The following is a 21,942-nucleotide window of genomic DNA, read 5'->3' as shown; positions in this document are numbered from 1 at the left end:
CAAAACACTCAGGGGCTTTCAACTATTTTTCTATGTATTAGATTTATTGGCACTAACTTGGTGACTTCCAAAATGTGCTTTCATGCCCACGTAGCTTGAATACAGGTCTCTATCACTGATCTAGAGCACATCATAAATAATAACACTTTGCTACTTATATAAAGACAATATTGCTGATTTTTCAACACAATTTTTTTTTTTTTTTGTCTGTGACACACAGCTTGTGGGATCTTATCTCCACAGCCAGGGATTGAACCCGGGCCACAGCAGGGAAAGTGCCGGGTCCTAACCACTAGACCACCAGGGAACTCCCCCAAACAATTTTTTTTACTAGTTGTATTACTCCCTTCTCCCCCAGAAGTGGGCAGAAAAGCCATTTTCAATTTCCTTTTACAGGTGAGGAGAAACAAGATCAGAGGTGTTATGCTATGACCCTAGTGCCCCTATCTCCTCTCCCCAGTTTGGGGCTCTCTGCAAGCCCATGCTCCTCCTTTCTCATGACCCTTCCCTCCTCCTTTGACCCTCAGGAAAAATACTTTTAATCCTTTTGGAAGAGAAGCCCAGCTACACAATGGTATACATTACCTTCACACAGTCAGAAGCTTTGGATGGTTCCCCAAGTAAAGCTGGAAATATTAGAAGTAAAATGAAATGAAAGCAAAGTAGCCATCTGACAGAAGTTGCTTTTTCCGTTCTGCATTTTGGACCGCAAGTATTATTCCATTGATTTGTTGAACATTCCACGTTGGCCTACAATTGGGCAAATCTCTTATACCCCAGATCCCTGCCCAAATTTTAGCAAAGAGCTCGGGCGGACATAGTGTTTTTTTTTTTCTGTATAGAGGCTTCTGTTATGAGGGCTGGGATATATGGAAGCAGGAACTGAGCAAAGGACTCGGTGGGTGGGTGGAGAAGGAAATGTCCAGATGACGACCTGTTAATGGCGGTTGTTGTCGTGGTCATCTGTGATAGTAGCAAGGACACAAGCACACTAAAGAGGTGGATAGAGGAAGGCTCACACTCCTCTGCCTCTGAGGAAGGACAGGATGGGGTATATAAATTTGAGGAGTCACAGTAGATCTGCAGAGAGTCCAGCTGAGTAGGGGAATATTTGTCTTCCAGCCTTGGACTTTCTTCAGTTCTGGCCCCTGGGAACCAGTGGAGTAATCCTGAATATAGTTAGTATATTTCACGCTACAGAATTTCTGAGTAGATAGCCACTTTTTCAAGAGATATCTTTTTCGCATTTTGTTGTTGCCAGTCATAGGCTTAAGTGTGTGTTTCTTTTTCTCCTAAGTGGCACTCAAACGTTGAGTGATTCCTAATTTATTTGGCTGTGGACTGACTAAAAGCTGTCCCATCAGTCTTCAATGATCAAAAACAGTTATTTTTGACAGATGAAGAAACATCTATAGGGAATGCAGAAGGATCGTTGATGAAGGTGTTACAAGCCTGGAAGAAGAACAGCAGCGAGCTGACTATTGAGTCAGAGAGGGCATCCTCAGATAAAGTGCTGTCAGCTTGTCAGGCTTCATGAATGAGCAGCTGGACTTTAATAATAGAAGTGATATTATCAGTGCACTGAATTACATACTGCCTTTTATCTCAGAGGGGAATCTAGAAGATGTGGAATCAACATTATTACCATTCATTCAACTTCTTTTTTCAAATACACAAGATGGAGATATGCCACTGGGCATTTTGAAAATCAATACAAGGAGCCCTTCTGTTAAACCTGTACCCAACAATTCAACTAATAATAATAAATTGAAGAAACTTCACTTTCTGGAAAATTTTTAGATGCAGAAACTGAAGAAAAATTTGCTGAGGTTAAAAAGGAAGAAAAACCTGCCACGCATACACGTTCCAACCATTTAAGTGCCACGTTTAAACTCTACATCTTTCAAAAGAAATTGGAAGCTGCCCAACCACAGAAAGACAGCCTAGCAAAGATTGAGAGTACAGAGAAAAAGCTGCTGAGAGTGAACAGGGTCCTCAGGGGCCCAAGGGGCATACAGAAAATGCACCTCAAAGCAGTGGGAGATGAGAGCGTCAGGAAGAAACAGAATGCCCAGCAATCTGTGGCGAACACTGCCAAAGAAAGAAGGCTCAGGAGGCCATCCGCAAGAAAGCTGAAACAGCTTCTCATGGTGCAGAGGCCCAGGAAGCTGGTGGGAAAGTCGTCCAATGCAGAGTCTTCATTCATAAAGGAACACAAGGCAGCAGGCTCCTCTTCCCTGAAACAGTACTTCAAGGGCAGGCCTTCTGCCTCCATCCCTCCAAAATCCCCACCTGAGGTTAAAAGCAAATCAAAAGACTTGTCCCACACTATTTTTGTTTTAGAAGCTGTAAAGGCTAGAGTTAGAAATATTGAGGCTTCTGAACTAATCTCACCTTCTGGTGAAAAATACATCTTCCATAAAACTCAGTCTCATCGGGTCCACAGAAAACCCAAAGTCAAAAGGAGTCGAAAGTTCAGAAAGAAAAGTTCACTCAATAGAATGATGCTTGCAAGCTGTCCGTTCTCTGTAGCGAGGAGTCTCATAAATTCCCCTCCACGAGAGGCTGTTTCACCTTCAAGAGAAGTGACTTCTCAGGAAAATCCTTTTCTAGCATTATTTTCTCTTTCAGACCATTCTACAGAACACACTACTTCAGAAAACAATACTGCACAAAATGTTTCTGATGAAATTATTTCTAGAGGAAACTCTACTCTGCCAGGAGGAAACGGCCCTGGAAACACTACCCATAGGAATGTCTTCACTGCACATTCTACTGTTGCTGCAGACAACAGTATGCCAACTGTTCAACACACCAACAAAACACAATGGGAGTACCACAACACGGGCACTGAATTATCCTCCAAGCCCACAGGCTTCACTTTCCCAGGGCTCACGTCCCCAGGTGATCAAGTTGAAACTCAGCTAAACCAGCAGCTACGGTCCCTCATCCCCAACAATGACATGCAAAGGCTCATTTCTCATGTTATCCAGACTTTGAAAAGGGACTGCTCAGAGACCCACGTGCAGCTGGCCTGTGCCAACCTCATGTCTCAATGAGGCCTCCTGATGAAACTTCTCAGCAAGAAGTAAATGTTTCCAAAGCAGAATGGCATACGGAGCAGTGGAAAACTGACAACTATATCAGTGAGAGCACAGAAGCCCAGAGTGAGCAGAAAGAGCAGGAGTCAAGTGAGGTGAGGATAACCCCTGACACATGGGAGCTGGACTTTCACTCAGTTTAGGACATGCCATTAACGTGCCCAGGCAGGAATACCACAGGCTCCTAGTCTGTATCTTTTCTTCAGCCATGAAACTGGCTAAGACAGTGATCTCCCACTTTGCTCGTTTAGAGAGTGTGCCACTATTCCTAGGGTAGACAAGAAAAGCCATAACACAAGATAAATAATGTGTAGATAAATTGTAGAAGAAATTGATAATGATAAGATTATTAACATTAAATTTGGCTTGTTCTTATAGAAGCTACTCGCCTGAAAGGATTGGCTTTTATAGTATTTTAAGAATAGTTAAGTATCATTTAGAATAGGATTAAAAATAATTACCTTTCATCCCTTCCATCTCCTTGTTTTAAAAGAATTATTATTTATTATTTTTAGCTCACAAAAGAAGTTCCAGGATATGGCTATAACAACAAACTCATCTTGGCAATATCTGTATCTGTAGTAGTGACGATTTTGGTTACAATTCTCTGTCTCATTGAGGTAAGGACGATAATTAATTCAGATTCAGAACCCACAAACTGAGAATCAAAGCCACCTTTCCTCCTACTACCACTTGATTCTTGTCTTTAATCATGAGGACTGAATACACTTTGTTCTTCTACTGAAAAGTATATTCCCAGGATTTTTGTTTGTTTGTTTATGCTTTTGTTTGTTTTTTTTGTCTGCGTTGGGTCTTCATTGCGGTGCGCAGGCTTCTCATTGTGGTGGCTACTCTTGTTGTGGAGTACGGGCTCTAGGCACGCGGGCTCAGGAATTGTGGCGCACGGACTTAGTTGCTACACAGCATGTGGGACCTTCCCAGACCAGGAATCAAACCCGCGTCCCCTTCACTTGGAGGCGAATTCTTAACCACTGTGCCACCAGGGAAGTCCCCACAGGATTTTTAAGGGAACTCCACTCCCAGGAGATCTCTATGGAATTGGATCCATGGTAACAAGCCATTGGACTATTTTGACAAGTGAAGTTTATAAGAAGGCCAGAGTTGACATGATAGTAAAATTTCTTCAACACAAAAAACTATGCTGATTTGTTGTACTCACCAGTCACTCTCATTGTACTGTTGATTTCTTTACTTGTTGGCTGAAATGATGAGAGATATAGGATCTCCATACTCATGGAGCTATCAGTCACCCTGGGAGGGCTAAAAGGACATGCCTAAAAGATAAAAGTGTGATCTCGTCAATTCCTTAGGTTTACTTAGCAGCTTTCTTCTCCGGTGTATTAGGAATTGTGTAGATATGTTCCATTAAAACACTGCAAGTAAAATCGTGCAGCAGGCTACCCTAAAGTATGTCATATTTATAGTAGCCTATTCCTGGAGCTAGCCTGTTTACCTTTTGTTCAGTTACATAATGGTTTATTACTTTTCCCAACAGGCAGTTGCTAACATTAAAAGAGTTCAGATACCTTTCTTCATAAAGCCTTCCCTGAATACTCCAGCCCTCCTGATCCTTGTCCTGTGAGGTTTGTCACCAGTTCTTAGGGGCTATAGCAAAGCAGTCCCCTCCCCTCAGAACTCACAAAAGTGGTAAGCAGTTTTTTAAAAGGCAGCCCCCCAGGAGAGAAACACCAAGGTTAGCACATCGTGGAGCTGAGCAGAGATGTGTAAGGACCAATGGCTTCCTGGCCTATCAGACTTGAATAAAACCTGACGTGATGTACTAACTTCTCAAGAGAAATGTGTCTATCTGCAGGAGGCCTGGTCAGTAGTGAAAGCATAGAAAAGGTGAGGAGAGAACAACATGGGCAGTGCCCATCCTCACATTGCCCGAGAGTAGAGATGGCACCTTAGGCAGCATAACTGAAGAGTCAGGCCCACCAGCCAGGCTGTGCCTGTTGAGGAGCTGGATGGATCCAGCTACCTCAGGCGTTCCCATTAAATTCTCGATTCAGCTGATTCCTTTTCTAATTCTGTTCTCACCAAGTAGCCTTTGATTGTGTGATTGTGCTTGAGTGTGCCATGGAGGCCTGTCTCCACAGAAGGTAATTCACTGATTGTGCAGACACGGATGCCCTGTGTGTAGAACAGATGTATTTCTCATTGTCAAGTAATAATTTGGCATTCTGATTTTTGATCAATCCTGTGATATTGATAAAATGAGACCACCACAACAGGAAGACATGAGTTCTCTCTTGGTGCGGAAGAGGATGATTTCTGAGCCTCAGAGGCTGGTGACTAGCATGGGGTCAGCTTGCTAGTCATTGGCCATTGCCCAGACTGTACCCTCTACATCTCCAGGTGGCATATGTCCTTTTGCTTTTTTACAATTTCTGTAAAGTCCCCTTTTTATTGTTTTTAACTTCTATGTAGTTTAACCTTGCATTTGTTTCCTTTTGTTTTGATTTCGCCTGCGAGATCTTAGTTCCCCAAGTAGGGATTAAACCTGTACCCTCGGCAGTGAAAGCAAGGAGTCCTAACCATTATTTCCTCTCCCCACTTATATGATAGGCTTTTTGAGAACAGGGGCCATGCAGTGCTCTTCCTTTGGTAGACAATAATGGTGTTCAACGGAAGAGAGATGAGGCGTTATGTCAATTCCACAGTGAGGAATAATGTAGCCGAATATTTATGTGAAGTAGCATAGAGTCCAGCAATAGACCCATGTTTTCTTAAGACTTTTGAAATGTCATGTTTTAATATTCGAATCAGTGGAAAAAAATGAATTAATGGTGATGGAATAGCTGCCTAACTATTTGGGGGGTAAATAATAGCAGATCCCCATTTTTCATCTTAAATAAACATATTTCCATAAATGTGAAGAAAGACCACATAAAGGTATTAGAAGAAAATAAAAGCAATATTTTTATAATCTTATGGTGGGAAAGAGCCTTCAGAGCCTGATGCCACAAGCAGAGCCTTTGATATATTCCGCCATCTTGTCTGTGACACCAGCTTAGCACTGATTCATGCCAAGCATAAGAAGAAGAATTTTCCATATATTGTCTGATTTAATGTCCACAGTCCTGTAAGGATGATATTACTATCCCTCCTTCATAGATGAAGGAGATCAGTGTAAGGCCCCAGTGGCCAAACCAAAAGCAGAAGCCAGTTTCACCCGACTGCAAAGCTTGTGCTCCCTACTCCACTCTTTTGTCTCCTTAGAGACAAAAAAAAAACTGGAAAGATTCGAAACACTGAAATACAATGAAAGCCAGCATTTCTTTACTATAAGGAGTTTTTTGTTTGTTTGTTTGGGCGTGGCGGGGTTTGGCCATGCTGTGCAGCTTGCGGGATGTTAGTTCCCTGACCAGGGATTGAACCTCGGGCCACAGCAGTGAAAGAGCCAAGGCATAACCACTGGACCACCAGGGAACTCCCAAGAGTTTTATAAGTCAACAACAAGACAAACAGTCCAGGGAAAAAGGGGGCAAGTGCTGTGAACAGTAGGATGTGTGTTGACAGTCAGCCACCATATCTGCCCGACCTCTCCTCATGGCTCGTGTGCGGTGGGTTTTGTTAGCCAGGCCTTTGTCACCTCGTGACGTAAAAATAATCCATAATATTTTCTTCAAGTACTTTAATAATCTGTCTAGAATTTGTTGTATTTGTTTTTTCGTGTGGCTGAGGTAGGGGATCTAACATTTTCCCCCATATGAAGATCTAATTGTTTTCAAAACTTTCACTGAATGGTTTAGTCTTTCTTCCCTGGTCTAATATACTATCTTTATCTGGACTCTATTCTGTGATCCAGTTATCTTGTCCTGTACCAGTACCAATATCACACTGCTTAATTCCAGTTGCTCTATAACATATGTTATATCTGGTAGGGCAAGATCCTACTCTTTGACCTTCTTTTTCATACATTTCATAACTATTCTTACATATATTCTCTACCAAATGTCTGCTGGCCAGGTTTTACTTAAAGTTATTTTGTCTATAAATAGATTGCATTGAATTTGGAGGTTACTGTGAAGAGAAATGACCTCTTTACAGCCTTCTAGGAGGATGGTATCTCATGCCATGTAAGTACATCTTCTTAATGTCCTTCAGAAAAGTTTTAATATTTTCATCACATAGGTCTTACAAATTTTTGGTTAAGTTTATTCCTAGGTACGTTATGCATTTCTACTGATATAGTAAATGGGATGTTTCTTCTGTTTCTTAGTTAGTTGTTTGTGTTATATGGGAAAGCTATTGAGGCTTATATGTGGATCTCTTGATTTCGTATGGAGCCATCTTACTCATGTTGCTTCCAATAAAATTTCGGTTGATTCTTTTGGTCTTTTTAGGTCCCTCATTTCACGTGCAAATATTTTTGTCTCTTCCTTTCCAATACTTCTTTTTTCTTATCATACTGATTAAGATCTCCTCCACAGTGATCAATAGTAGCAGTAATCATGGGCATCCTACTCTTGGTCTTGACTTTAAAACAATGCTTAGGTTTCTGCTAGATACTTTTATTTTCTTTTTCTACTTCTAAGAGTTTTTATTAGGAATTATGTGTTGAACATTATCTAAAACAGTCAATAAAATATCTTGCCTACTGCGTGCAAGTCCCTATGTTAGGTACTGTGGAAGAGTCAAAGGATTATTAAACAGGGTAGAATTCCTTTCCTTAAAAAAGTTATCATCTCACTGGGTAGATAAGATTTAAAGTAAAAAGGAATGAATAAGGATTTGGAAATAGTTGTAATGGCTAATCATGATCACGTTTTCTTTCAAAACAGATTTATTCTCATAGAATTGCAAAAGAGGAAGATAAAAAAAGAAGCAGAAGGTAAATATTGGTTTTGAAAGCAGAATTTTACAACTAGAGGAGAACTTAGAACTCATCTATTTCAATTTCCTGACCAAAGGCAGGAAGAATGTTTAATTACCCTAATGGTTTACCCTAATTTATTTATTAGCAGAATTAGCTCCCCAGCCCAAGCTGACTTAGAACAGGACTGGCACCGATTCATCTGCTTTCGCTAGTCCTTTAAGGAAAGAGGGTGGACGGGGAGAGGTTTTGGTTGTACCTGTTCCTGCTGGCCTGATGCCTGGTTCCTAGGCATCAGGCCAGGCAAGAGGCCTTCTAGGAGGCTCTGGGGTAGGGAAGGCCACATGGTTGGGGATGTAGGGGCTGTCCTCACTCAATGCTGACAAAAGGTAGAACATATGAGTCCCTTCTGTAATTTGGCAAGGAAACTTCGCTTCTCATCCTACTGCTTTTTATGCCCCTACTCTCTATTCCCTTTATCCTAACCTCATAGAATTTTAACTGGGAGAAACGTCAGACAGTAGTTTGTCTCTTCCTTCTATAATAAGGAAATGGAGAAGGAGAAAGGGAAAATATCTTGCCCTATGGTCATACTGCTAGTGATTATCAAAAAGAAGAGTGTCTCTTTCCACTGAGGACTTCTCTACTGATCACACTGTGCTTGGGCTGTGAGCTATGTTTTATGTCACAATTCAGTATACACATACTATATGGACATAAGTAGTTTCTGAAACAAACTTATTGTGCACTCTGATTTTTTTCTCTTCTATTTATAATCAAAAAGAGTATTTTGTGTTTCCCTGCTGGTCATGGCCTTTAAACTGATCCCACAATTCACTGACACCTCAGTGACAGCCTGCAGTATGAAAGTCAGAGAGGTATAGATAACTTTGCTCGTTGGTTTCAGGTGTTTACTTGGTGTGATTCAACTTACAGGATAGAGCAGCCAGGAAAATAAAAGCACCTTCTCCCCACACCCACACCCCCAGCAAATGCTGCATGTGCGACTATGTCCGAAGTGGACTGGTGTGAAGCGCATCTAGAGAGTAACGTGTTTTTGCCCAGCGCCGTTGTGCAGTGTTTGCACGATGGCACTCGGCCAAGGACCAAGAAAGGGGAGTGGGGCTGAAAATCCTGCCTATACTCCATGCTAAGCTACATCTAAAGGTCTCCCCAGAGACACTAGGGGGCCATTTTGGACAGACACAGAGAACTTCTGGAAGGCCAGCATGCGTGCAATGATTTTCAGGATCCCGGGTCTGTTGTGATTTTGCTCATTGTGATTATGGACTGAGGTACCCATTTAGTCCTAATAAGACCAGAGATAACACATTGTGAGAGAGATGAAAAATGACATGTAACACTAACTGTGTGTGTTTTCCTCCAAGGGGCTTTTTTCGATTTCTGCTGCATAAGAGAAGCTCGGGGGAAAGTGGGAGTCAGGTAAGTTTGAGGAGGAGAAAGTACTGTGGCCAGAGAAAGCAGGGGAGATGCAGAATTAATATTTCCCTTTCTGTTTCTAGGAGGGCTCTTTCGGGAGAAGGCGGCCACTTTGACATAGGGATATGTATAGGCCTCTCAATGCCACACGCAAGGAAAATATGGCACACAAGCTACACGACAGGGAGTCTTCTGAGGAGGATATTTCTCCATCCCAGCAGAAGGCCCAAACTCGTAATCCTGAGCTCACTGAGGAGGCTGAATCTTTTCCCCAGGAGGGCCCTGCTCAGCATCCACAGACCCCTGAGGAGGTTGAATCTTTTTCACCCCAGGCAGAGGCCCAGACTCAGCATCCAGAGCCCACTGAAGAGGTAGAACCACCTCCACTTCAGCAGGAGGCTCCATCTCAGCCTTCAGAGGCCCCTGAGGAACTAGAAACTCCAAGTCCTCAAGAGGCCCTCACCCGGCCTTTGGAGACACTTAAGGAGCTTGTAGTTCGATCAGTAGCACATCATGGGGTAAATGAAGCTCAGCAGTCAAACTTGTACAATTTCACTATTAAACCTATGGATCTGGCACTTACCATAACTCCACAGGTCACTAAATAGGTTGATCCTTCTCCAGTCCAGCAGGGACCCTATCTCAGCCTCCAGAGAGCCATGAGGAGGTGAACCTTCTCTACTCCATCAAGACGCCCCAACTCAGGCTCCAGGTCTCCCTACTGAGTATGTACATGAAATTCCAGTGAGTGAAGAGGTAGCATCTCCACCTGGCGTTCAGCGTCACGCTCATTCCAACTTGCCCAGTGTTACACTTCAACCTCTGGATTTGGAACTTAACCATCACTCCAGAGCCCACTACGGAAGCTGAATTTCCTACAGCTCAGCAGGAGGCCCTGACTCCACCTCTTGAGCATCCTGAGGGGACAGAATCTTCTCCAACCCAACAAGAGACCTCAGCTAAGCCTCCAGAGCCTCCTGGAGAGGTTGAGCCTTCAAGGGAGCAGGAGCAACCAGCTCAGCGTTCTGAGCCTCCTGGGGAAGTTGAACCTTCTCCAACCCAGCAGGAGCCCACAGGTCAGCCCCCAGGGCCTCTTGTGGAAGCTGAGCCTTCTGCAAGTGAACAGGATCAACCGACTCAGCCTTCTGAGCCTACAGAGCCTCCTGAGGAGGTGAAAACAGCAACCCAGCAGGACATTCCAGCTCAGCTTTCAGAGTCTTTTGGAGAACCTGAAACCTCTGCAACCAAGGAGGAAGCCTCAGCTCAGTATCCGGAGACCCCTAATGAGGCAGAATCTTCTGCAACCCAGCAGGAGATCCCAGCTCTGTCTCCAGCGGAGATAGAAACTTCTGCAGCCCTGCAGGAGCAACCAGCTCAGCCTCCAGAGCCTTCTTCTGGGGAGGTGGAACCTTCTCTGACTCAACAGGAACAGCCAGCTCAACCTCCAGAGCATCATGAAATGACAGGTTCACCTCCAAGTCACCCTCATGCTCAACATTCAGACTTATCCAGTGTCACTGTCAAACATGCAGATGTGGAGCTTACCATAACGAAAGAGCCCACTCCAGAGGCGGGACCTTCTCCAAATCAGCGCAAACCTTCAGCTCAGCCCTCAGTGCCCCTTACTAATGCAGAATTTTCTACAATGCAACATGAGGCCCCCACACTGCCTTCACAGCCACCTGAGGAGGTTGAACTTTTGCCAGTTCAGCAGGAGGCTCCAGCTGAACTCTAGAAGACAGTACACATAATAGACCTTCAGTACAAGCGGAGACCCCAGCTCAGTATCCAGAGCATCGTGGAGAAGAAGTTGTACCTGCCACAAGCCAGCAGTAGACTCCAGATCAGCTTTCACAGGCTCCTGACGTACCTTCTCCACCTCAGCAGGAAGCCACAGCTCAGCATCCAGAGTCTCATGGTGAGGTGGAATCCTCTCCAACTCAGTCTCCAGAGCTCTCTAATGTGACTGTGGTTTTCTCTCCAGAGCATCCTGTGACAACAGTTTCTCCTCTAGGTCAGGATCAAGCTCAGCTTCTGCAGTGGCCCGATGTCACTGTTAAACCTGTGGATCTTGCACTTACCGTAACTCCAGCGTTCACTAATGAGGTTGAAACTTCTCCACCCCAACAAGAAACCTCGGCTCAGTCTACAGTGTCCCCTGAGCAGTTGGAACCTTTGTCAGTCCAGCAAGAATTTTCAGATCAGCATCCAACCCCCTCTGAGAATGTTGAACCTTCTCCAGTTCAGCAGGAAGCCCCAACTCAACCTGAAGAGCTTCCTGAGGAAACTGACCCTTCTGCAATCCAGCAGGAGAGCTCAGCTCAGCATCCAAAGCCCACTGAGTGGGTTGGACCTTCTCCAGTCCAGCATCAGCACCCAACTCAGCCTCTAGGGGCCTCTACAGATGGTGCAGCTCAACCTTTAGTACATATGAAGTGACATTCTCACCTCTAGGTCCAGGTGAAGTTGAACACCCAGTGTTGCTTAATATCAGAGTTAAACCCGTGGTACCTGTGGTTGTCTTAACTCTAGAGCCCAGTAAGAGGTTGAACATCCTACAGTGCAGCAGGAGGACCCTACTCAGACTCCAGATCCCCCTGGAGGGATAGAGCTTTCTTTAATCCAGGACGAGGCCCCAGCTTAGTCTCCGGTTCCCCAGGGGAGCTCAGCTATATGTCCGTAGCCCCCTAGGGAGGTGGTACCTTCTCCCACAGAGCAGGAGCTTCAGGATCATTCATCAGAACTCTCTGCAAAGGTGGAACCATTTCCAGTCCCTCAAGGGACCCTTCCTCACCTTCTACAGCCCCCTGTGAACATGGAATCTTCTCCAGTCCAACAGGCGTTCCCACGCCTACCTCTGGAACCCCTTAAAGAGACAGAACCTTCTCCAGCTGAGCAGGAGACCCCATCTCAGCCTCCAGCACCACCTAAGGAGGTTGTAGCACAAACTCCAGTGCATTATGAGATGACAGTTCCAACACTAGGACAGGATCAAGCTCAGCATTTAAACTTGCCCAGAGTCACAGTTAATCCTTTGAACCAGGGTCTTCCCACAACTCCAGAACCTACAACGGAGGCTGAATATTCTGCAGCCCTGCAGCAGACTGCAGTTCCTCCAACATAGCCCGAGGTGACATTTCCAAATGCAGAGCAAGTTCAGGCTCAGCATCCAACCTTGACAGAGGTCACAGTTCAACCTTTGGACCTTGAACTGACCATAAGGCCACAACCCACCAAGGAGGATGAAACTTCTCCAACCATGCAGGATAACTTAACACAGCCTCCAGAACCACCTAAGGAGGTTTTTGTAGCTCAGCTTCCAGTATATAAGAACCCAGTAGTTCCAACACCAGATCAGGATCACACTGAGCGTCCAGCATCACCCAGTGTCACAGTTCAACCTTTAGACCAGGGGCTTACCACAACTCCAGAACCTACTATGGAGGCTGAACATTCCACACCCCTGCAGGAGACTGTAGTTCCTCCAACATACCACGAGGTGACACTTCCAAATCCAGAGCAAGTTCAGGCTCAGCATCCAACCTTGACTGAGGACACAATTCAACCTTTGGACCTGGAACTTACGTTAACTCTGGAATCCACTTTGGAGGTTGATCCTTCTCCAACCATGCAGCAGACCCAAGCTCAGCCTCCAGAGCTCATTAGGAAGTTGTACCTCAGTCTCCGCTGTACTCCAAAGTGACAGTTCCAGCCCCAGATCAGGATCATGCTGAGCATCCAGTATCACCCAGTATCACAGTTAAACCTTTGGACCTGGAACTTACCACAACTCCAGAACCTACTACAGAGTCTGAACATTCTGCAGCCCGGCAGCAGACTACAGCTCCCCCTCCAAAACACCCTGAGATGACACTTGCACAGCCAAACCTGACTCAACTCACAAATCAACCTATGGATGTGGAAATTAACATTACTGCAGGATCCAATATGGAGACTGTACCTTCTCCAATCATGCAGCACACCCCAACTCAGCCTCCAGAGGCACCTCAGTACATTGTACGTAAATCTCCATTCCAGCAGGAGGTGACAGTTCCAAATCCAAGTAAGGATCAAGGTCAGCATTCAACATCATCCAGCGTCAGAGTTCATTATGTGGACCTAGAGCAAACCACCACTCCAGAATCCACTATGGAGGCTGGACATTGTACATCCCTACAGCAGACTACAGCTTCCCCTCCAAAACACCCTGAGGTGACACTTGCACAACCAAACCTGACTCAAGTCACAGTTCTACCTGTGGGCCTGGGAGTTAACATATCTCAGCAACCAAGGGCATCTGAGACAGTTCTTTTTCCTTCGACTCAGTATTCAGTATCCACAGGCCTTCCTGGTGTAAAATATACCCCAGAAAAGAAGCAGCCGGAACAGAATGCCACCACAAACTTCAGCATATGTGAGCTCTGTACCTGCACAAACGAGACGCTGTCGTGTGTTGGTCTCAGCCCAAAGCAGAAGCTCCACGGAGTGCCTGAGCCAGAGCCTAACGCCTACAATGGCACCTTCACCATCATGTAAGATTCGCCTCTCCTCGTTTGTTCTCTGCATCCTGCCTGACATGGCAGCCTTTCTTCAGGTCTTCCTGGGTCCTCCTTTTCTCCCCAATCCACATTGACTGACTTTCTGTTTTCACCTTTTGTTTGTCAATGATTCCTTATCTTCCTTCTCCTTCTTACCATTTTTCCCTCTCCTCCAGTCTTTTACTTGTAATTGCCCTTATTTTTTCCTTCTCCATTTTTTACCCCATTATTTAATTCCTTAACATCTACTCTTCTCCCATCTTTATTCCATCGTCTTTACAGCAACATGTCCCTATCCCCATCTCATTGGTGGTAATACAACAAAGTAGTTAAGAGTAGAAATTCCGGAGCCAGACTAACTGGGTTTGAACCCAGGTCTGTCATTTATTAGCTTTATGACTCAATTTCCTCATCTGTAAAATGGGGATTATGGTAGTCATCATCTCATAGGATGACTCCTATGACTCCTCAATCTCCCAATGACTCCAATCTCATTGGGAGATTTAGATGAGTTAATATAGGTAAAGCTCTTCTATCAGTGCCTAGCATATATTTTAGTGTTAGCTATTATTATTATTCCATCCCTCAGTTATATCTAGAACTCATCTTTGTCCCCTGGCTTTCTATATGTAGCACCCATTTTGTGCCCAACCCAGGGCTAAGTACTTTGGGAGGCACAGAAGTATATGGCATTGTCTCCAGAAATGACCATGACAAGTTGGAAGAAAGGGGATGTGCCTTAAAAGGGAGGTAATATATAATTAAGTATGAAGAGAAATACAGATAGGTGGTGTAGTTCACCACAACCTGTAATCACAGGGGTGTGGAGGTCACCGAAGGCTGCATGGATAAGCTCAACGTTTAGCTGGGACTTAAAGATTGGCTGTGATTTGCCAGAAAAATAATAGGCAGTACAGTCTAGGCAAAGGTGTGACTGCAGGGATGATCAGAATTTAATAGATTAGTCTGGCTGAAAATAATTGGGTTAGGTAACAATAAAAGGATTATGAAAAACCTTGGCTATCGGCAATCCAGGTTTGAAAGTTCCACTGTAAGATATGGGGAGCCACTGCAAGTTTTCAAGCAAGAGAGACAAATGATGAAAACAAGAGGCTTATTTTAAACACGAAAATGGGTAAGACAGGATTCCTTATAGCAACTCATGATCTCATAGGTAAAATAAGCATATAAGCTCAAACCATAATGACAGAGTGCTGTGGAGGCACCATGAAGTAATAAAACTACATTTCTTTTAAAACAGTCATTTCCTCCTTCTATCCATTCCCCAGCTATTTGTTGATTTTATAAATATTTGAGTTTGCTTTATGTCCACGCGTTGGCTTTAAATATGAAAGATGATGCACATAAGCAGGATCTAGTCCATACTTTGAAGGAGTTTATACTCAGAGGAAATGGGTTGCAAAAAGAGCTATATTTAAAGAAAGAAATGAATATGGGCAATGAGAGCTACAAGTTGGTACTGGAGCACAAAAGAAGGAAAAAAGACTTCAAATTGGATCAGGGAAGACGTTACTAGAGCAATGCTGTTTAAATGGGACCTCGAAGGGCCATTGGGTTTCAATGACAGACATCTTGGGAAGAATAAGGTTGGGAAAGGAAAGTGGGAGAAAGGCAAAACACAGGAAAAATACTCTGAGTACCTGTAGAGTACAAGTGGGAAGAGTAGGAGATTAGAGCCAGATCATCTAGGGCTTTGGAGGCCTAGCCAAGGATAACATGCCAAGCTAGCACGTTACCACAGCAGTGCTTTAGGACAAGCATTAGCCTGCAACAGAACCAACCACTTGGAGGGCTTGTGAAAACACAAGCTCCACCCCCACAGTTACTGATTCAAGAGGTCCAGAGTAGGGCTGAGTATTTGTATCTTCATTAATTCACAAGTGATGCTGGTATTTCAGAACCACTTCCAGAGAGTTAATCTGGGGATCGCGTGGAGGATGGCTTAGAAAGGGAGAGGGTAGAGATGGAAACACCAGTCAGAAGACAGTTATACCCATCCAGGTCAAATGAGAGACTAAGCTAGAATCAATGGAAATAAGATAGTCAGCTATCGTCAAGAGTAGGTATTTTCGAATAAAAGTCAAAATGATAGAAAGTGTAATCCTGAATTAACGTTACATATTAATGATAGGAATAACTTCCTTTCAAGTTGTGTGAAAGGTTATCTTTTATTTCTTCTGGTAATGAATTGGCGTAGAAAAACAGAACTATACTGGGAAGTGCATAAATATAAGAATATTCCTTTTAATAGAAGAAATTATAATGATATATAGAGATAAAAACTTTGGGCTCATAATCTAGAATTTGATTAGACAACGAAAGGTGGAATCTAATCAATGCTTCTTCTCTCAGGAAAGATTACCTCCAAAATCTATCAGGATCTATAGTTGTATATTTAATTTATGAAGATCCTGAATGTGAGACTTTTAAGAAAGATGAAGGCAGGGTGAGGAACTCTGAAAGGTTCAAATAGTAATTCCTAAGGTTTGGAGTTTAGACCAAAGCTTCTTATTTATTATTATCATTCTAACCTCTACTAGTTATTCCTACTAATTAGGTATCTAATAGCAAATTGAAGCAATATATTCCTTTTAATTTTCCTAGAGATTTTTCCTGCAATAAAATACCATCTGTCGAAAAAATTACATTAGAACCACTACCTTTTTTGCAGTTTATGTAAGTTACAAATATAACTTCATTATATTTGGAATTTTTATAAAGCTTAATTTTTTATAAAATTAATTTGTTACTCATTTTGAAATATGATTAAAATTACCAGTAAAATTTTGTAGCAAATCCTTTTTGTCTCTAGCAAAGATTAGTGTGAGAATTATTACACAGATCAGAGTGAATCATTATAGAGCAGTGGTTCTCACCCAAGGTGATTTTGCACGCAGGTGACATTTGGTAGTGTCTGGAGACATTTTTGCTTGTCAGATCTGTATATGCTACTGACATCTAGTGGACAGAGGCCAGAGATGATAGTAAACATCCAAGAGTGTACAGGAGAGCCTCCCACGGCAAAGAATTATCCAGCCAAAAATGTCTATAGTGCTGCCTTTCTAGAGAAATAAAGATCACTTAACACAAGTATTTAATGAGCATTTAGTATTTTGTATCTAATGCACCACATATATAATCATGAAAGTATAAATCATAATATCTTCCACAGTGAGATTTCTTTAGTGCATGGAGGGAGTGGTGATGTTATGTTTCATCATATATAAATTAGAATGATTGCCAAAGGATAAATATTCTGAAAGTATATATATTTTTCTTTTTATTTTGCTTGTGTTTTTTTGGTAGAAATCTTGGTTGCAATTTACTCACAGAACTGAGCTTTGGAACGTTTCAGGCCTGGCATGGAATGAAATTTTTCCACAAGTAGTAAGTGAAATAGAAGATGAATACATGTGAAAAACTGTGTATAAAAACATCTTGCAGTTATTGGTTAGCTGGGTGTAAGCCCAGTATGAATTCTGGAAAGGATGTCTTGAGAGCCATTTATTTTATTTGTTTTCAAATGAGGAAGCTTAGGTACAAAGAGGCCAAGAGACTTGTTTAACTCATATATGAAACCCTCTGCTTTCCATAGTACTGAACTTTGGCTCGGGCAATAAAAGGCACCAAGCAAAAACACTCAAAGTCGCATTGTCAGGGAATCCCATTGATGCCTCTCCAATATGTGAATGGCCCATGAAGTTCCACTTTTGAATTAAACTTTGATTCCTGCTCATGTGCAAAGTTCCTAACTGCTTAAAATGTATGCAACACAGAGCTGCAAAGAACTAAGTTTAGCACCGAATTCTTCAGGGAGCAAAAGGTGTGGGTGCTTCCCCAACCATTATTAGCTCTTTTAAATGGCAAAGCAGAAAGAATTCCTGAACACACACCACAGGGCATTCCCCAGTCACCCAGAACATTATTTTTCAGAAAGCATATATCTCTGAAGTGTAATATTTGTGGCCAGTAGGAACTTTTGAGATATGGAAAAAGACGTTGTTTGTGTTCAGCTGTAGTGTGAAAAATATAAAGAAAATACATTGCTGTAGCCTAATACAATATACGTTCTTTGCTGACTACTCTTCAATAAGAAGTGTGGGTTTTACACCCCTTCAGCTCAAAAATTCTGTGATTTCTCATGACACAAGGAAATGATAGTGGGTACGTTCAATGGACCGAAGGCGATTTTAGAGCTCTTAAAAAAGAGCTCTTCTACACCTGGCTTTGGAAAAGATTCTCTTACCTGTCTTGTGGGTCAGAAATCCAGTTTCACACAGTTCACACATTTTGGGTTAATGAAGGTGTTGAGGCTGTGTCTGGAACTGGATTAGCAATTCCTGCAGATGCCTATCTTTAGTGGCCTCCTTTCTTTCCCTTGTTACTTTGCTGATGCCTACCTTGGGGAGAGAGCACCAAGGGTCAGTTGTTCTTTTGCCAGTACATCGGAGAGCAGGCTGATGAGGTCCCTTCACCAGGAGGTTTTAGTAGCATCAATACAAGGTCTTAAACTCACCACCTTTCCTAAACATCCTATAACACAAAGAGTTCCTTATAAGAATCAGAGTTTCACTATAGTTATGTAGGCAACACCGGAAAATATATTGTGGAAATAAATAAACAACCAACCAAACAAATAAATAAATAAATCACAGTTTAAAGATTAAGAATTCATTCAAAAACATTCACTGAGTACCATGCCCACTGTGTGTCAGCACTGTACTACGTGCTGGAGATACAAAGGCGCATAGGGCAGGAACGTTGTCCCCAAGAAGCTTTCATACTGGAAGGAGAAAGATGAAAGTTGATGGGAAAACATAGATGAGAGCCATTCTAGCATCTGTGCAGCAGGGTAACAAGGTGATGGGGCGGGGGATGAAGTAGAAAATGGGTGGTAGGTTAGAAAAGATTTGTAATGGAAGAGGCACCAACTTGTTCCTTTTGAATTTGTTTTCCTCTTTAATGACTGAAAAAGTTAGTGAAAGATAATCAGAACTATCTGGAGTTGGAAATAAATTAGTACTGTACTCCTAAAACTCATTCACAGTTACTTTCAAAAGATTGTCACAGTATAGTAAGTCTTTGTTTTGGGCTAAGTCTTTCTAATAGACAAAGCTAATTTGATTCAGGAAACATTTGCCATGGTGAGATAAAAAGTTTATTGCATCTCTTTCCAAAGGCAAGCCACCAAGGGAAGATGCCACCCTCGAGTTAAGTCATTTTACTACCTATAATGACATATTACTGGGGTGTTTATAAGTTGCCTGCATTAAATAAGTTTGGAAAAGGGCCTCAGCTGAGGTGGATTTATCATGAATTCAATGAAGCTTAGGCTTCAGGGCTCCTCACTTGCATAGGTCCCTTCCAAAGTCTTGAGAGGGGTCTTAGCGATTTTTGTATTCACAACTTTGCATGTTTTTATTAGATAGGATTTCCCAAAGTAGATGAGGTTGAGGCCCCACAAAACCTTGATTCATCACCGGGTTGCAGGTAATTATAAGTCAGTAGGTTTCTTGAATGAAGCCTCTGTGTTATTGACAAACATCAGGTGAAGTAGTTAGCAGTGTGGTAGTCTATTTTAAATCTGAAATCTACCTCAAAGATGAACCGAGGGGCTTCCCTGGTGGCGCAGTGGTTGGGAGTCCGCCTGCCGATGCAGGGGACGCGGGTTCGTGCCCCGGTCCGGGAAGATCCCACATGCCGCGGAGCGGCTGGTCCCGCGAGCCATGGCCGCTGAGCCTGCGCGTCCAGAGCCTGTGCTCCGCAACGGGAGAGGCCGCAACGGTGAGAGGCCCGTGTACTGCAAAAAAAAAAAAAAAAAAAGATGAACCAAGAGTTTATTAATTAGTAAAGTACCACTTTTTGACTGGTGGTAGTAATCATATCTCTCTCAGATAAAATCAGGAATGAAATATATTATGGAAAAGCAGCAGTGGTTGATAATCCTAAATGTTAAGTATACTTTTTCTGTCTGAATTTATAGTGTTTCTCCTTCATTCACCTATGCAGGTCCAGACTGATGGCTTATTTTTAAAAATTCTTTTAGTCACTTCATTGGTTCTAACAATACAAGCTCCATGATTTTAGAAACTGAAGGACTCTGCAGTGTATAAAGGCTATATAACTTAACCAGACAGAGCACATTCACATGCTTCCTTTTCTGTGGTACATCAATATTGTACCTAGAACATAAGCACTAAGAGACATTAAGAGGAAAATCAAAGCCTTATCCCTATTAAATTATTTACCCCCTTGTTGAGAATATCAATGAGGGAGGTGTGGCCACACTATGAAGGCAAATTGAGCTGCGGTCACAGAGCCGCACTAATGCTCCCCCAGTCAACTAGCACTGGTTTCCTTTAGATAGCTATGTACACACAAAAGCTGACACACTTCAGGGTGCTGTCATCACTTTTTGCTATGTACTAGAATCCTGGCAGCTTCTCAGATTTAGAAAGGCATAAACGCTAAAAAAAAAATAACTTGGGTCTGCCCTTTGCCATGATTTAGAGTGGCTGATTTATTTGTAATAGTTCAAAATTTTGAGACTGTCACACCTAGCAACTACTATACTTTTCTTCTCCCAACTGTGTCTTATTCTTCCCACCTGTAGTATTTTCTCCCATTCTGTATGTTTTTTTCACTTTCTTGATAGTGTCCTTTGAAGCACAAACTTTTTAATTTTTATAAAATCCAATTCATCTATTTTTCCTTTGGTTGTTTGTGCTTCGGGTATTATATCTACGAAACTGTTGTCTACTGCAAGGACTACTCCTATGTTTTCTTCTAAGAGTTTTATAGCCTTTGCTCTTATATTTGGAAATTTGATCCATTTGGAGTTAATTTTCATATGTGGTGTGAAGTGTAGGAGTGCAGCTTCATTATTTTGTGTGTGGATGTACAGTTGTCCCAGCGTCATTTGAAAAGACTCTTCTTACCACATTGAATTGTTTGGGCACGCTTGTTGAAAATCAATAGACCATAAATATGAGGGTTCATTTCTATACTGTCATTTCTGTTCCATTGATATACATGTCTTGTCTTATTCCAGTACCACACTGTGATTGCAGTAGCTTTGAACTGAGTTTTGAAACCAGGATGTGTGAGTCCTCCCACTTTGTTCTTTACCAACATTGTTTTGGTTATTCTGTTTCCTTGAATTCCCATATGAATTTTAGAATTAGCTTGGCAGTTTCTGGAAAGAGGTCAGCTGGGATTTTGAAAGGATTTACAATGTAACCATGGGTTGATTTGGGAAGTAGTGACATTTTAATATGACTATCTTCCAGTCCATGAATCCAGCATGTCTTTTTATTTATTTAGATCTTCTTCAATTTCTTTCAACAGTTTTGTACTTTTCAGTGTGAATCTTGCACTTACTTGGTTAAATTTTTCCCTAAGTATTTTATTTGTTTTGATGCTGTTACACATGGAATTGTTTTCTTAATTTCACTTTTGGATTACTCATTGCTCATGTGTAGAAATAATTTTTTTTTTCTTTTGTGGTATGCTGCCTCTCACTGTTGTGGCCTCACCCGATGCGGAGCACAGGCTCCGGACGCACAGGCTCAGCGGCCATGGCTCACGGGCCCAGCCGCCCCGCGGCATGTGGGATCCTCCCATACCAGGCCACGAACCTGTGTCCCCTGCATCGGCAGGTGGACTCTCAACCACTGCGCCACCAGGGAAGCCCTAGAAATAATATTGATCTTATATCCTGAAACCTTGCTGAATTCATTTATTAATGCTAACAGTTATTTTCCTACATTCCCAGGAATATGTCTTGTGGTCTTCCAGTTTCCCAGGAATACATTGGCACATTTCAGTCTCTGTGGACATCTCATTCCTCAGCTTTTCTTTTTAAGCTTTTTGGTTGGGCTGTTTTTTGCCCCAAACTGTTATCCATTGTCTCATGCAACTGCCATGTTAAAATATTTGCTTCAAAATGTTTTCCGAAATGCCACCTGAGGAACGGCTTTTCTCACTAGACTGCTCGTGGTCG

At 42.6% G+C, this 21,942-nt stretch overlaps 1 protein-coding gene across 1 annotated transcript in view; it reads left to right on the top strand.

Moving 5' to 3' along the window:
* LOC132418930 (leucine-rich repeat-containing protein 37A-like) overlaps nucleotides 1-21,942 on the top strand; it is a 35,946-nt gene that overhangs the window by 2,434 nt on the left and 11,570 nt on the right. Inside the window, 9 exon segments of the mRNA XM_060003014.1 lie at nucleotides 9,330-9,384; nucleotides 9,657-9,899; nucleotides 10,087-10,215; nucleotides 10,217-11,098; nucleotides 11,269-11,788; nucleotides 12,096-13,035; nucleotides 13,152-13,913; nucleotides 16,545-16,616; nucleotides 17,247-17,327. Coding sequence (XP_059858997.1) covers nucleotides 9,330-9,384; nucleotides 9,657-9,899; nucleotides 10,087-10,215; nucleotides 10,217-11,098; nucleotides 11,269-11,788; nucleotides 12,096-13,035; nucleotides 13,152-13,913; nucleotides 16,545-16,616; nucleotides 17,247-17,327 — 3,684 coding nt within the window.

This window comes from Delphinus delphis, chromosome 2 (assembly GCF_949987515.2).
Source record: "Delphinus delphis chromosome 2, mDelDel1.2, whole genome shotgun sequence".
Classification (NCBI taxonomy): Eukaryota; Metazoa; Chordata; class Mammalia; order Artiodactyla; family Delphinidae; genus Delphinus; species Delphinus delphis.
This window is presented reverse-complemented; position numbering and strand designations above follow the sequence as displayed.